The sequence below is a fragment of the Lycorma delicatula genome, chromosome 1, assembly GCF_047948215.1.
Source record: "Lycorma delicatula isolate Av1 chromosome 1, ASM4794821v1, whole genome shotgun sequence".
NCBI classification, from domain to species: Eukaryota; Metazoa; Arthropoda; class Insecta; order Hemiptera; family Fulgoridae; genus Lycorma; species Lycorma delicatula.
The window spans coordinates 218086844-218099172 of NC_134455.1; the positions used below are offsets into that span (position 1 = coordinate 218086844).

Sequence of the window (12329 nt, forward strand, 5' to 3'; positions counted from 1 at the left end):
TAAATTAAGTTAGCGTATCTCTAAGCGATAGATTTTACCTTAATATTAATTATTATTAAAATCTTCAATACCTAAGTTTTTATTAACGTGAAACATAACCGATGTAAACGGGTGAATTAGGTTATGCTAATTTATCTGCTTCGGAAACTAATTAATATCGGTTAAAATAATAGTTAAAAAAATCTGTTTCCTGAAAAAATATGAACATTATTATTATTAATAATGATTTTTATATTTATATCCAATTAAATTTTCATTGAATTCTTTATATTTAACATTTTTATTACTAAAATCATTTTTGTTTATGTATACTTTTTAGTTTTTCCTCGGGAGAAGATTTCTTTAAACCCTTTTGGATTAATTTACAGCAATTTTAATTGCATCTACATATAAATGTGGTGGAAAAGGTTTATTTTGAATAGGCGAATAAGTTTTCCGAATAAATCTGAGGAAGCGACTGAATATTTTTATACGTTTGTATTTATGTATAAAAATATTCAGTCGCTTCTTAAGCGTAATAAGCATCTTTCTTGCACATCATATTTAAATAATATTACCCAAAAAAAATAAAATTTGGAAGAGAAATTATTATCATGCTTATACTATTTTTTTTGTATATTTTTTATTTCTGTTTTATTTATGTTAACCTTATGTGCGTGATAAAATCAACTATATTAAGAATTATGAAATTTATCAAATCGGATAGTATACTTAATTTATTACGTATACGAGTTCTTGAATGAAAATGTATACCTCGTAGAAAGTTTTAAAAGCATGTTAATTCCATACGTTTCTAGAACTCCAGAAAACTGCCGGTCCAAATTACTTCTTTATGCAAAACTGTGTTGCATAAATGTTGTCTTTATACAACCCAATCTCTTTGTATTGTTATTTTGTAATTTTCTCTGTAATTTTGTAAAGCGTGTGTATCAGTCTAGTCAAATAAATAACCGTAATTCAAGTAACTATTAGAATCTTCAAATACAATTCAGTATGAATAAAAATAATATCATCATAAGAGATAGATTACATTGATCGTATTTTCTAGTCTTTTTAATACTGTGCTTTAGTCATTTTAAATTAATGAGGTAATCGATTAATTATTCATCGATACCATATTTATATGATATGGTGATAGAAAATGTGGCTTTACGCATGCTGATGAGGATGATCTCCTGGAAAGCCACTGATCAAAGTAGCTAGTGTGTCCTTTTCCATTGTACACAATGCACATATAAAATTGAACTCCTATGTATTTCTTAATTAGCATTTTAAAGCTAAACAAAAAAAATGTAGCATATTGTAATACTTTTTTTTACCGAAACTTCCTGTCTTACAACAATGATTTAAATCTTTATCCAAACTAGAGAAACTATATTTACAAACAAAAGATTAATAATAATAAAGAGAAAATTATAAGAGTTTAAATAATAAATGTGACAATGTCAGTGGTTATGTTAGTTGTACATATCCGTAAATTTTTATGGTTAAGAACTTTACCGACAGTTGCTAAACTTTGAGGATGTTAAGGTGTAAGTGTTGATATTGTTGCTAATTTTACTGCATTAGGTTGTAAAAATAATAATAAAAAAGTAACCACTTTTTGGCCAGATTTCAAAATTGAAATAATTAAAATACATTAAAACAAGAAAAAAATTTAAGAATTTTTTTTGCATCCGCTCGATAGTGATTAGCTTGTAAACTACGTTTGTGTAGTATAATTTCCTTTGTATCCCGTTTTCAAATCTAGTAACGATTTTTCTTTTTACAGTTAAAAAACCTTCTTTTCATAAACGGAGTTAGAAAATATTCATAATAGTTTAACTATAAATAACCAAAAGTTATTTAAAAAAAAGCTTGAAGTAAAATAATAACGATAGTAATAGCAAAGGGGCAGTAAATATTTACTGAAAATGAATAGATACAATCTTATTTGCATTATCACATACGAGCAGCTAAAACCCTCTCAATTTTTTTTCTGGTAGAAAATAGTCGCAAAAAAATACCAACGATAACGTGTAAATAATAATAATAAAAAGAGAGTTAATTATTAAATTCAGTTGTCGCTGATGAATATTAATTTTCAAAGAAGAGATTAATTTACGTACTATTCCGCACAAAGCACTCGTATTAAAAACTTAAAAGTACGATATTTCTGAAAGAATTATTTTTCATTACTTGCACGTCTAATGGTATCGACGTGGAATAATACATTCTATTAGTCACGCAAAAAATGCATAGGAATTCATTATTTACGTATCACTAGGCTATTTTTAGAAGTAGGTGAGACATGTAAGACGGTTTGTAAACAGAAAACATATATTCTGACGTTTCGTAACAGATATCCGATAAAAAGACCTTAGTTCTATTTTGCTCTTTGTATATGTCTATTTCATTAGCTCAATATATATTTTTATATACATATATACATTGACTGTAATATTACAATTTTACGTAATGCCTTATTTTATTATTCTTAATTACGCATTTACACAGGTGTCTGGGTTTACGTTATTATAAATACATTATAAAAGTAAAGGATTAATGAAGTAATACTCTAATTACAAATAGTAGTGGATAATTAACAATGATAAATTAACTGACAGAAGGAGGCTTTAGTAATACCATTGAGCCGGAGTAATTAATGACTATATTTACGGTTTATTCACTCGTATTTAATAGTGTATTAATTTTTTCATAAAATGGCGATTTCTATAAAGTTTATACTAATACTATGCTAATAGAATTCGTTCAAATTATTAAGACTATTACTTTTAATAATTTAGTAGTGATTATTTAGATTGCTCACTTAACTGAAATTCCTTACTGTTAACTAAATATATGTTTTTGGTACTTAAAGAAACATTTTTGAACCGGTGAATAATAACATATATTTAGTTTCATTGTAAATTTTAGGCCTATGTACCAGTCTGAGAATTTTGCACTATTCTTCATAATCGCTTCTAGTTCTTTTTCTTCTCCATTAAGTTTTAAGAAATGTCACCGAAGATATATTTTTTTTTTTAATAATTATTAGGCATTTGTTTCCCAAATTTTTTTAGTCGTTCTTGCTACAGATCGGATGTGTATCAGAATTAACGTTTTGAATTCTTGGGTACGAGCACGCATTTCTTGGAAAACCCATTTAAGACTAGGAGCTCAAAAAATAGTTTTTTTATTCAGTATTATGATTTTTTTTCCGTAACAGTTTCTGATATCTGTAGAAACTATTGGTTATAGTTGTGTGTGAGATGTAATTTTCTCCTAAATTGACACTACTAAACGTGATTTTAATCAGTAAAATATCTACAATATAAAAAGGACCAGAAAAAACACGAAGAATATAAAATACTAAATATCAGATAAAATTTTATGGTTTTCTTTTTTGGCAGAAAATTAAAAATCAAACGTTCGAAATTTATTTTTTATCTCAAAAATTTCCGTATTATTTCTTAATTAATTAGTTTTTGTGCTTTAACACAATTTTAAATTTTATATTAAATAATATTTTATCAGGTGAAAACATACCATTAAGTTTTCTGTCTGAATTAGAATCCGTCTGGAAATTTCCCACATTGATTTTTTTTTTTAAGAGTTTTTGGTACGCCCAAAGCACTTCCTACACGTCTGCGCCAGATGCGCTAAGAAATTCAGTATCTATCCTGAAATTCCCGGGATCTCCTTTCCCAGTAAACACTGCGACAATTCTTTTTATTCTTTAGTTGCATGCGCCGGCGGTAACATATTTCCGGTTTCTTTGATTCTTATTATTTCGAAGATCATCCTTTCACCGTAAAATTTTCCAACGTTGACGTAATTATATGTAATACCATGATCTTAACAGTTAACAATAGTTGATATTAAAACACGGATTTCATTTAAATTATAAATTTAGATCTTAAAAAATGAATTTGCTAACTTCATGCGGTTTTAGATTTGATTAAAGAAAGTATAAAATATCAATTTTTGGTTACAAATAACCTATTCCAAAAAATAATATTTAAACTGGAAATTATTAAGATCTATTCAGTTTAAGTTGTATCAGTTTCAGGACAAGATTGCGTGATATAAGCGTTACATATTTGCAGTCGATATTCCGGGTAACTATCTCAAATACTATTATCGTAAAACCAAATTGTTTTATTTGTTTTTTTGATAACAGGATAAAAAATAGCTTCGGTCTCAGATTTTTTAAAGTTCTGTTATCATATCATTGAATTAACTACATTTTTCTGGAATTCATGATTTAGAGTTGTTACGCAACAAAATCTTAGTGTCGAGGGAGTGAAAGCGATCGAATTGCACTCTTACTATTATATGCTGTTGTTCTGTGATAGGTCAATGCTGGATTTCTGCTGATGTTATTGCTGTAGCTACCGTTGGTATTAATATTAGTAGTACATTTCGTAATCCCAGTTCCGTCTATTGGCTTACGCAAAATAATGTTCAAAAACTCTTAATTCGTTTTTTTTTAAATTCTTAGTTTCTTAATATAAAACTTGTAATTTTTTCTACTGAATAAAATATGTATGAAGTATATTTAACAAATATCTTTACGTTAGAAAATTGCATCTTTTCATACAGATTCAGCTTTATGAATTCATATAAATTACGTGTAATATCTCTAAGAATGAACCCAAACAACTTTAATTAATAATAAATATGTTTTTTATTTCCATAACGATAGAAAAATAGTTATATAATTTTTCGATTCTGAAAATTAAATTTATTTTCTTAATTAATTTTCCATTAATACCATCCAAATTTTGAAAAGAAGATAATTTAATGTGTAAAAGATGTAGATTTACGACAAGTTAATAAAAAACGTAGCTTCAAATATCGGCCCGATTCAGTTTGTCGTAACAACCTTTTAATTTAATCTGTCGTTATTGAGTGAATAGAAACGTAGATAATAACACAGGCAAATCAGCTGACGTAGATTCTCTGTCAACAATAAAGATTTTAATGGTCCAATTAAAATTAAGTATTTACATAATATATAAAAAATAAAAGAACTACTGACAAAATAAAGAAAGAATCCTTTGATTTTCGTAAGACTATATATAAATCAGCCTATATATATAAAAGGCCTTGTCATAAATGTCTTGAGTTTTAGGGTCTAGATTGTGATAATAAAGTTATTGTAATTTTATTGTATTGTATTATATCGTTTTGTAAGTGCGACGTACAATACAAACCGCTGAGTGTTATTTTCCAGAAGGTCGACCGGTCGGTGTACAGTACTTACTTCACACTTATTGCACATATTGTGATCGATCAGTTATTCTGAAAAGACAAATAGTGTTGTAGTATCTTATATAAGATAACAATTAATTGACTAACATTAATCGTTACGTTTGTGCCGAGAAATTGATATAATTCATCACTATATCTGTAAGAATATTTTTTCTGGATTTTAAAAACCTACAATGTTATTAACGTAAGTAAAACCTTCTTATAATTTTATGACATTTATTTTTTTTGATAGGGCTTATATATATATATATATATATATATATATATATATATATTTAATTAGGAAATTGAAATTAAATTATTAGTAATAATTTAAAATTTATTTTTTTCTTTGTTTACGTTTATTTAACAAAACCTCGTTGAAGATATTAAACGTATACAGATACACTACCGAAGTGTAATAAAAAAAATAGGTAAATGTATTATACTACGGAATTGGAGTGAAGTCTTAATTTGTTCAAGTTTGTGATTACATTTAGATCGTAAATTTTTTTTTATTTTTCAGGAATTGTAAAGTTTATGTTGCCTTTAAATGATTTTATTAATAATTACAATAATTATTTTTAAAAAGGTATCTAAACCTCTTACAAAGCTTTTATAAACTAGGGAATGTTCTACATAATTGGTCGATTTTAAAATTGAGGGAAAATAATTTAACGGTTGATATATAAAGACTTATAAAATAGTTATAAAATAAAACTTTATTGAATATAATCTATGTATTGAAAATTCTGTAATTTTTGTAATTGTTAAGTAACTTATAACTAATACAAAATAAAAATTACTTTTGTTGATAGTTCACAATTTATTTTTTTAAAGAGAAATAACAAAATCAGTAGCATTAGTAGAGGATGATTTTTATTTAATTCATACCTAATGTGATCTTAATTTAAATTATAGTCAATTTTAGATATTTTAAAACTACATATGTGAGTTTAAAAAAAAAATTCAATGTTAGAGATAATTAGAGGGAGCGTGTTTTTAAAATTCGAGAAATATAGTAAAAATTATTATTTTATTAAAATAAATTTTATTAAGTTAAAACTGTTTAAGTTCATATTTTGAGTAAATATGTACGCTATCTCTTAAATGTTCATTATTTCATTTAAATGAATGGCTTTAGATGCAAAAGCTAAAATATTCATTTAAAAAAGATAAAAAATGTGTGAAGTTTTATACAAACGTTTTGTTATAGACAAAAGAAAATAATGCAGTCGAGCCATTTTCAAGATTTTTTTACTTCCTTGTACGAAGTTAAGGAAGTATTGTAATCGCGAAAAATTTCGGTTTTCGGATATCAAGGGAAATTTTGACCATCCCTGAATCTGTTTTGGCTAGTTTCGGTGTGACGTCTGTACACACGTACGTAGGTATAACTAAAAAACGATTAACAATAGGATGTTGAAATTTTGGATTTAGAATTTATATCCAATTTTTTTTATTTTGAACTTTTTCTTAACTGCAGTAATAAGCCCATCGGTAAAGAAGTACCACTTATGATATATCGTTGAAAAGCGATATATCATAAGTGGTACTTTGGTTACAGAGTTATAGCCAAATAAAATGTTAATTAATGAAATATTTTGATCTTACAAGGGGAAGGCACATTGTTCAAATCTGACTTTATCTCTTTTTTTAATTTAAATATATTGATTTATTAATAAACCTCCGACCTCTGGTTGTTATTTATTAACCTTTGATTGTAAAAAAAAATTACAATAAATAATAATTCATTAATAAAAAAATATGAAAAAAAGATCAGAAGTTATTAATAAAATAAAATTTTATATACTTTTCACTTTTTTTAATTTTTATACTCGTATGTAATTTAATAGGCGTAGAAGGAAGTCATGTGGTGTCCACATCAGATTTTTTATTTTATTAAATTGGGGATTTATTCTACCAAAAGAAAAACCCTTCATTTTTTGCGAGTAGCGACAGGTTATTTTATCCATTAACAAGACTGATGGAAAAACACAGAGAAATCAAGAAGAAAGGCACGTCGGCTCAGCGGCAGGGTCAGGCTGTCACTTCGCCGGTTTTAGCCGTTTCGGGTTTTGCAGGTGGTAGCGGCCTTAGGAGAACTTCCCGCCTCTGCCAGTAAGGTCTGACGACTATATGGAAGTGGGGCAGGGAATTTCGAAGACATCTGGGAAACGGAGATTGCGCCTTTCTCCACCGATTGCTGAGGAAACAAAGAAGTCCAAGGCAGGTGGTAGGGGTTCCTTGTACTCCTCAGGAGAAGCCTCTGCATTGGAGAAATGTGGGTCATTCCAAGACGTCTCCCGCAATGAGGAGGGGAAGAGACGTTCAGGTGGTGCAAAGAGCCTTAAACTCCGGAAGAGATGTTTTATTAATAACATGACGTTTTTGTTTAATCACTTCAGGGAGTTAAGCTCGCTTGTGTGGCAGCATACGAACACAAAATTAGAAATCAAGGAGTGTTCCAAACGTATGGATGCCTCTGTTTTCTTATGATGAAGATGTTTAAAGATGTTCTTGATGAAATAATCGTAGAGCCTCAGGAGGGATAATCAACTCGGACGGATATGGTGTAAGAGGCCATCACACATATTTCATTTTCTCGGACATGGCTTCTCAGACTCCAGCGGCGGGTTTTGACTGGACTTCGTCCTGGTCAGGTGCTGAGCTCCGTTGAATGACTGATGATGGTGTTGCTGACGAATACCTTGGGAGTCTGGCCGGAGGATGTTTTCCAATCTTTAGTTCACCGCTGGGGTAGAAGAGGCTACTGGATTTGCATGGATAATTGATCTGGTGAATGGAGTCGACCACCCAAATCACATTCCGGTAGTAAAGCGCGATGGATTGGGGAACTGGCTCAATCGAGTAAATTGACGGCAGGCCAAGTCTTTGTTGTACTTTCAACTGCTCAAGACCTCTCCGGGGACCGCAGTGGTTCCAAAATTGGCCTTGGTCGTACTGATTACGCCCTAATAATTAACTCGGCGGCTGGGGACCGTGAGGTGGCCTCCATTGTCTGTTGGTCGGTTCCTCAAATGATGATGGAGGGGCACAGTCGGGCGGTGTGTTTTTCAGGACTATCGGGGCGAGTTGGGCAACGTTTGCGCCGCACAGTTGAATGTTTCAGGGGACGGGTCGAGAAGAAACACTTTTTTTCACCTGTTGATGCAGAAGGATATCGGCAAGAAACGGCCGGTAGGCCCGCCGACGACGACAGTCTTAGTGAAAGCGGAGAGGAAAACTTACGCTGACCTCCTCCGCTCAGTGAAAGGAGCTGTGTCGCCATTGAAGTCGGGATCCTCTCCGCTCGTACAGGACAGGGTGAGGACCTCCACATCGATGTGGGCCGTTAGTGGTGCGGGTAAGCAAGGATATTTCTGCGAAGGTCGAGGGCACCACTACGGCTGCGACAGGGATGGGGTGGAAGAAGGGTCTACATCCCTATTAAGGATATGGATGTACTCACCATTCAGGATGAGTTCATTACGGAGTTTTGGAAAGTCACGGCGGAGTCAGTGTCGATCGAAGTTACGTCCATACTACCGGCCTATGGTGCGACACAGGTGTCGCCCATCCTTGCGGATTAATTATTGGCTGATGAACCAGTATTGGATGAGTGGGTTGTAGGGTTACGAGACGTTCATTTGACGACCGTTGTTTTCACTGCTGGAAGCCAGGCCACAGGGTGAACTCCTGTACCGGGCCAGATCGTAGTGGCCACTGTTTCACCTGTGGTGAGACCGGTCATCTACGGAAGGACTGCAGGCGAGAGGCTCGGTGTTCTTCCTGTCGGTTGGGTGAACATACACCGGTGGGTAGGGGATGCAAGGCTTCTCCTGCGACACGAAGATGCAGCGCCTGCTCAGTGCTGACGGGTGTCTGTGGGGGACAGCCCCATCCAGAAGCAGTGGGAGCGAGACTCCGGCGTCCCACCATCAATGATTGGACGGGGACTACTTCGCAACACCTCTGGGGAAGGGAATGTAAGACCGGAGTCCTGGTTTATATTTAATTAACAATATACTGATAACATGCATTTACAAAAATCTGCAAAAAGAGCTTCTGGAAGCATTTCACATATTTTGTTAGCAAAATTTAATTTTTTTAAAATTATTATATAAATACAGTACAACCACATTCTGATGATGACCCCGAGGGGGTCCTCTCATTAGAAGCGTGGTATGTACTGCAAGACCAAGTCCCGGCTACCTAGGCGGGAATTTATGTTTTGTTGAGGTAGTTTGACGCGAAGGCACCCCCCCCCCCCCAGGCTGAGTTTTATACTTACATGATGTTCCGGCTCCGGATGACAGAGTAAGGTGAACAAAAAAAAAAAATATATATATATATATATATATATAAACCAAATGTTGTTTCTCAATTGCAAAATTTATTACAATTTTATAATAAATGAAGACAAAATCAGATAAAACCAACAAAGAAATGCAAGGATAGAAATAATCAATAATAGATCATTCATGATTAAACTAAAAATATAAATAAAATTAAAAAATAATTCGCAAAATAATAAAAAAAAAAAAGATAAAACGAATAATAATAATATAAAGCAATAATGATTGAAAGAACGATTTTCAATAAAAATCTTCAAAAATAAACTTAGATAACAGCATAAATAATTGAATCATGAATCAAGGAAATAGAGGAATAAGCACGAATTATTCATGTAATAGTGAGAGAGAGTGAAAGACTTAGTGATTTAAATTTTATAAATGAATCATTGCAAATATGAAGATCAAAACAATAACTATTGTACCATCTTAGATTCCAATTAGTGTCTTTAATCCTTGTTTATTTGTGTTAAATGCCTTGTAATAGGGTTCACGGTTTAAAAAATAAAGATTACCGTTCTACTGGTACCGTAGAAATACAACGAATCTAGTGAAGTATTAAATACAAAGAACAAATACCCAATTTATTACATCACGGCCTATTCCTTAAAGAAAGGATATTGAATAAAAACTCTTAAATCAACGGTCACAAAATTTCTTGGACAAGAATGGGCAAACCTTCTGTTAATAGGGTTTTTAAAATTTTCTTCTGAATTCTTTCGAGGTAATTTACTAAATTACAACAATAAGGATTCCAAATTGATTATATTATTCATTAAATTTTAAAGGAGACAGATTTATGTATTTATCGACTTTCCTTTCACTAGCATAGAAGAAAATGAATTACGCATACTGAAATCCTGCATATAAATATTATTTTTATTTGGATATACGCATCAAAAATGACCTTTATTTATTTTTTATTTCATTACCACAGGTAGCAGCAATTCCTCTGCGACTGTGTACTTTCACTTACGGTTTTATTTTATCAGTATAATTATGACTGTATTTCATACATATAAAAAATAAACAATTATTATTACTTCCGCAGAATCGTAATAAATATATACTTTGCCTTGAAGAGTACCCAAGCCTGAGCAGATATCTTTATTTTATTGTCGGGACGAATAATAAAGAATAAATATATAAATAAATTATTGTTCGTACTCTAACATTTCTTCACAGTATATTCATGTTATTCGTTTGAAGTACTAGTGAAGTTTTCTTACACACAGAATTTCTCATTTCTTAGGATATAATTTAAAAATATGTTGTGGAAGAAAACATTGTATTTAATAAAAGCATCCTCAAGTTGTGCGAAAGTATTGACGAATTCAAAAGTTAACATTGCTTATACCACAGTTATTTTTAAAAATTAATGAATCTATAATTACTAATGTTTCAATAATTTCCCGACCAGAATTTCTATAAGTATACGCAACACTATTTTCTGTACATAGAGCGTTTGTGGGGAGATCTGATAACGTAAAAAATAAAACCTGTTTTATTATATTACAAAATTCTAATCTTAAGTCTCTATGTGAAATCTTTTTCATTTAATAAGCAAATAGAACTTGTACTATTTGTACCTGAATTTATATAACATAAAAGAATCACAATATTGATTGTGTCGGTTATGTAAATATTACCGGAATAACCGGTAAATGGAGTTGGTTCTTTACTTTCCTTATCGTTTAAACCAATAGTTCAGAAAGAGTTCATTAATAATCATGTAGAAAGCCTGCATGGAAGCCTGCGACTAGACAAATTGGTTAAACAGGTGCACATTAATATTACAAACTATTTGACCGGGCATGTTTCATTGGAGAGGAGAATTTGTATATAATAAAACAGTAAACAGTTATGCACAAAATACCATCAAAACAACATATAACAAAAGATGCATCTCAATAGATAACAAACTCAAATATTACAAAACTGTAATCAGACCTATAATATCATATGGAAGCGAAACACTCTTCAATCTAAGATCCAACATTTCCTACTCAACAGAGATGCGAAGAATAGAAAGAATTCTAAGAACAAACATAAATAAAAAACGACTAACTGATGGGGGAGAATGGAGACTCATTCCAAACCAAGAGGTACATAAAGACGTAGAACCAGCTCTAGACTACTTTAGAAAAAAAAGAATCTCCTTCTTTGGACACATAATAAGAACGGAACCGAACAGGCTCGTCAGGAAACTGTTCGAGAAATACTGGAAAATGTTCAAAACACCGACCCCGGATCACCGAAACTAAATAAGATATACAAGAACTAGAAATCACAATAGAAGATTTACGAAACAAAACCGACAATATAAAATTACTAAAAGAAGTAAACTCCAGATTTAAAATTAAAGAAAAGAAAACAACAACCAGGGTTTGTTCAGCAGAACTCAAAAAATCAATATCTAACGAAATGAAGAAGTATTGGGAAGCAATCAAGAAGAAAGGGAAAAGAAAAGACAAACCAGAGTTGACTAAAGTGGTCCACTGTGTCCTCAAAATCCTCAACAAAAAAAACGTAAACACCTAGTTCACGCGAATTGTTTTGCTTACCGTCGAACGTTTTCATCTTATATCGGTGGACATATTTCTTTTGGACTATGAGAATAGAGCCCATTGGGTTTGTCTAGTGGTGAACTCGTCATCGCAAATCAGCTGATTTCGAAGTCAAGAGTTCTAAGATTAAAATCCTAGTATAGGCAGTTACTTTTATACGAATTTGAATACT

The 12329-nt window shown here is 31.4% G+C and overlaps 1 protein-coding gene across 3 annotated transcripts in view; it reads left to right on the top strand.

Annotated features, from left to right (window-relative positions):
• snu (ABC-type transporter snustorr) overlaps window positions 1-12329 on the top strand; it is a 438101-nt gene that overhangs the window by 264443 nt on the left and 161329 nt on the right. The window contains exon 2 of one of the 3 annotated variants that reach the window (XM_075372570.1): window positions 5219-5440. The exons of the other annotated variants lie outside the window; for them this stretch is intronic. Coding sequence (XP_075228685.1) covers window positions 5430-5440 — 11 coding nt within the window. The 5' untranslated portion in view covers window positions 5219-5429. The remainder of the gene's footprint in view (window positions 1-5218; window positions 5441-12329) is intronic. 3 annotated transcript variants of the gene reach the window in all.